The 5,132-nt window shown below is 40.4% G+C and overlaps 1 protein-coding gene across 1 annotated transcript; it reads left to right on the top strand.

Annotated features, from left to right (window-relative positions):
- Nucleotides 1-551: 551 nt before the first annotated feature.
- On the top strand, nt 552-1,469 carry LOC126101183 (serine/threonine-protein phosphatase PP1-gamma catalytic subunit-like). Its single transcript, XM_049911880.1, has one exon. It carries the CDS (start codon nt 552-554, stop codon nt 1,467-1,469), a length of 918 nt encoding a protein of 305 aa, XP_049767837.1.
- Nucleotides 1,470-5,132: the final 3,663 nt, after the last annotated feature.

Here is a 5,132-nt window from a genome sequence, read left to right as displayed (position 1 = left end):
GGCGATATTATTTTGATGAAGGAGAAGTTTGTACAATAGTTGGTAATGGTTGATGACATCGTGTTAGTTGTGTGTAAAATCGATTATTTTTTTGTCTAACTACGATATGGTAGCCACCAAGTACGAGCATCTTTGGTCGGCATTCTCAGACTGCTGCAGATAGAGATCACTGGTAGACTTTAGTGCGCTTCAGTGCGTTTCACTAGTAATGTGAAAAGCAATAACAATGTATTTGTGCTTTAGCAAATTCATAGTTGTAAAGAGCTGGCCCTTACTGACACTGCGCCGAAGGCGCTGAGAAATGTGCGTCGCGCCAACGACTTGTTTCAAATAGCTTCACAGTTTGGCAGTATCTGCCCCTGAGGCTGAGTTACGGTGTTGCGTTATTGGGAAGACGTTGCAGATGATGCAAATAAAGTGTGACGATTCGAGTTGGTGCTGTTGTGAACGAAGACTCGCCACCAAAATTTATTTTTCTTGGTGGTTTCAAGACACGGAGTGAAACTTCACTGGAAAATGTAGACTTACGTGCCATTGGTAATGATTCTCCTATGGCTGAAATTGAACCAGAAATCTCTATCGATAGTCTTATAGATCGTCTACTGTGCTTTCACAGAAATAGACGCTGTAAAGCCGCTGCCCTTACAGAAGGAGAAATGAGAGCGTTGTGTCTCAGTTCACGCGAAATATTTCTGTCACAGGAGACGCTGCTGGAATTGGAGGCTCCGCTAAATATTTGTGGCGACATACACGGTCAGTTCGTCGATCTTCTTCGGCTGTTCGAGCGTGGCGGATTCCCACCGCATTCGAATTACCTCTTCCTCGGTGACTACGTAGACAGAGGACAACAGTCTCTGGAGACGATATGCCTTTTGCTCGCATACAAAATCAAATACCCGGAGAACTTTTTCTTGTTGAGAGGGAACCACGAGGCTGCGGGCATCAACGGGGTGTACGGGTTTTACGACGAGTGCAAGAGACGGTACAATGTGAAAGTGTGGAAGACTTTCAACGACTGCTTCAACTGCTTGCCGGTGGCTGCGGTGGTAAGCGACAGGATTTTCTGCTGCCACGCTGGCCTAAGTCCTGAGCTGCGTAACCTCAACCAAATACGTGAGATAATGCGGCCGACAGATGTGCCAGATAAAGGATTACTCTGTGACCTCTTGTGGTCTGACCCCGACGGCAGTATAACCGGCTGGGGCCCCAACGAAGAGAGGGGTATTTCTGTGACTTTCGGAGCTGATGTTGTCGAGCAGTTCCTGCGCCAGTACGATTTCGACCTCGTCTGCAGAGCTCACCAGGTAGTGGAGAACGGTTACCAGTTCTTCGCACAGCGACAGTTAGTGACGATTTTCTCAGCACCTAACTACTGTGGAGAATACGCCAACGCAGGTGCCATCATGGCTGTTGATGAATCGTTGAAATGTTCCTTCCTAATATTTTATGAAAGCGGTAGAAAGCTGTAGTGTGCTCGTAACGACAGTGTGAGTCTCGACCTTTGGAAATGATGGCACTGTGGCAAATCACTCGTGCAAAAAGTGGAGTCAGTGAAACAAGACGTGTGTAAGACAAATTTGTAGGATAATATCTTATGTTTTCCTTTGAGAGACTCATTGTATTATTTTATTGTATATCGTTTAGCTACTTTCCGACGGGAAATAATATCTTGTTGCCTGAAGTTTATTCCATGAAGGAGTTCTTCCGTCTCATAGCGGATTGCTTTTGGTTTATATAATAACAATGCCTGTGCTTAAGGATTTTTGTTGTCCATTTCCTATAAAAGCCCGGCAAATGTGGAGGATGTTCAGTGCAAGGTCCTTGAGTCAATTCCTTAGCATTATACCGTTCTAATACTTTGGTACATGACAGCGTAGTACACGTCAGAGAGACGGGGTTTGCTGTTAGCCCTATCACTCTTGTTCCTTATAGTAACTGCCATATCTACCGTTACTAAACGATAAGGAGGACTCATCAACCTCTCTCCTTTTCCGTACTTGCTTTTTATTGAGTATCATTATCGTGCCGTGTTGTGAATATTCAGTGATGCAGAGAACGTAATGAATGTAATAATTATAGTGACGGTTTCTGAAATTACTGACGCCGCTCGTTTTTACGGTTAATTATGGATTGTTTTGCAACCATTATTTTTCACAAACCTGTCCGATTTTTTGTTTCATATTTCGAATTTTAAGTGCATAGCTATGTGACTGTGGAGCTGTAGATGCAAACTTTATATAGCGGTACACCTACTACCCCGAATCCAAATTATTTTTGTCAGTTTTATATATTTGATTACTTTTAATAAGTAATAAGAAAGGTTCCACTAGTACCTCAATCCCCCTTCGTTAATCTGATATTTTTAAAAGTATAACACCTTTTGTATGACGTCATTCTAGCTATACTCATTACGTTAGGCCTACAAGTATACCAAAGATACCATCTCTCCTTCATGAAAATAATATCGCAATTTTAAAACTAATTATGAAATTCACTGATAAATGCACGCTTACTCTGTAAATCTCCATAACACGGAGAGATAAATAAATAAATAAATCAAGAGGGCTATGACTGTCGCCATGTTGTTTGTGACTCCGGTCAAATCCGATAGGTTATGTCGTCACCCTCCTCGTTATACGTTGTTTTCTCTCGTTTTACAGAAATTCATATTCTTCACTATAGGCCAGTCGAGTTTTAACAGCCCTGTTGATATAGTCGAGTTTATTTGTATTTAATTCCTTTTTTCGTACAAAGTTTCACAACCTCGATTAATCGAATGAAAGCATTTCGCCCTTCAGTTTGTATATTTTATTTCCGTACCATGCACAAAACTCCTAGCTTCTCGCTTGAGATTCATTGTGCAGTCTGCGTATCTGTTCACAGAACGTTTTAATTCGTGTGCTTCTTCAATGCGCACCGGTAAAATTCCTATCAGATCATGACTAAAATTTGGTTCACATTCATTTCACATTACAGCAGAAAACCACTTCCTATAGCTTTCGCTTATTTTCAGTTTCCGTATTAAATATTAATAGCCCTATATGATCTGCAGTATTACAAGCGTGCCTTACGCTAGCACTGAAGTCGTTTACCAAATGCCATTAAACGTATCATATTCCTCATTTGATTCTAAAATTCTGCTTAGCCGGAGTCTAAATACACTTTGAACGCCAGACGAGATTCTGCAATCGACGCACCGTAAATAGTCTTTTTGTGAAGTAAATGTTCGATGTGTCCTCGCTTGGTCTTAGGATTTGTGCTTGTGAGTTTTATCTCTGTCAAAGTTCTGTAAACAGCATGAATAGTGACAGATTGAACCGTAGCTCAAAATCCACTATAAGGTGGTTCGGTAAGTCAAATGAACATTCGGACTGACAGTTGCTTCACGTTTTTTAAAGTAGTGTGATATAAAATTTTCTTCTATCGCTCTTTAAAGATGCAGTAGAAAAATTTGTAGATAATGACAGATAGAGCAGCGTGATACTTCTGAGAGATAATCACTTCTGTAGTTATACCCCTAATTTATTCTCACAACAATTACTTCTTTATTGAAATTTGGAGGATATACCATTGTCCTGTGCGTGTTTTGACCCATCTTTAGTATGCATTGTATTTAATTATTCCCTGATGTTTTTTTTAGTAAACAGGTCGAAATAAGTTCTTACCTGTCAGCCCAAAGCAAATGAGTATGGTCAACGGGTAAAAATTTGCATGTTGATACGCTTTTTTATGTTTTGATTGAATAAGAGTTATAAATATGTTAAACAAAATATCAAGAGCCTTTAATCGTAAAATGATTAAACGCGTTAAATTATTTCATCTGCGTCTGTATTCCACGTTGTATTATTGCTGTTATATTTGTATCTGTATCGGTAGTGATGAAGTCATATTAAGACGAGCGACACAAAGTACTTTGTGTTATAACGCCATTATCCAGCCCAGTTCCTATTCCAGACGCTAATGGTCCACAGAGAGAATGACTGTCTCTACGCCTCCCCAAAAAACAAATTTTTGATCACCAAATCGCCGACGACTGGTGCTGGGAGATGGTCTGAAGCCCAAATTGTGAACAGTGCCAAAAAAAACTATTAATTAATGGTTGTAAGTGGTATGGACTCAGTTAAGAAATTTCTATCGTTTCACTAAAAAGGTCATTACGAGAAATTTGTGTGTGTGGGAGCAGACAGACACACACACACACACACACATACACACACACACACACACGCGCGAGCGCGCGCGCGCGCGCGCGCGCGCGCGCGCGCGCGCGTCGTTTCATTAAGCACGGAAAGATGAACACTGGTGGTGCAGTAAATGAAATAAATGATACATAAAATAAAATATGTATGTTCTTGAATTTTAAGAGATTGGTTTTCTACGATCCCCTTCGTCTTGCCTGTAAAGTCTCAAACTGAAGTTTGTTGATCATGTTTATGGTGCTTTCACAATGACCCACGTGGCGAATAACTCAGTTGTTTTCTGGATAACTTATTTAGTCATTCATTCATCCAGGTATCATGTTAGGATTTGTCGTCATAATACAATGAAAATAAATAGATCAAAAATGTTCATATATAAGTAAGCTTCATCAGTATGGCTATGATGAAAGAACCATCCTGGCATTTGCGTGAATGATTTAGCAAAACTGCGGAAAAATTAAATCAGGATGGTCGGACAGAATTTGAGGTCAGCGTCTAAACACGGGACTGCCTCACTGGTTGCTCCCATTGTACGATGTTCATTTGATATGCACAGTTTTACTCTTCATCTCTACATACGTCACGGATATCTCTTTTGTTACCACGGCTTGGAAAGAGTCACAGACTAACCAACAATACTCCACATCCGATGTTAATAGGTTTTTAAGTTATTTGGCAACCCATTACGAAAACCACAAGTAACAGCTCAGTGATTAGACAGCACAAACTAATTTCTTCACTAATGTTTTAATGTCCCATCGACAGATAAATCATTAGCGATAGTCATTAGTTTAGATGTGTAGTAGTAATCACCCCAAAGGTCGGTTTGAACACCACTGTAATTTGATAGACGTATTTTATGCATCCGACCTGAAAACTAGCTCATCTGGCAAGCAGCAGGCAGTGATGTAACTAAGTTTTTTGGGGGTCCCG

The sequence above is a fragment of the Schistocerca cancellata genome, chromosome 9, assembly GCF_023864275.1.
Source record: "Schistocerca cancellata isolate TAMUIC-IGC-003103 chromosome 9, iqSchCanc2.1, whole genome shotgun sequence".
Taxonomy (NCBI): Eukaryota; Metazoa; Arthropoda; class Insecta; order Orthoptera; family Acrididae; genus Schistocerca; species Schistocerca cancellata.
This window is presented reverse-complemented; position numbering and strand designations above follow the sequence as displayed.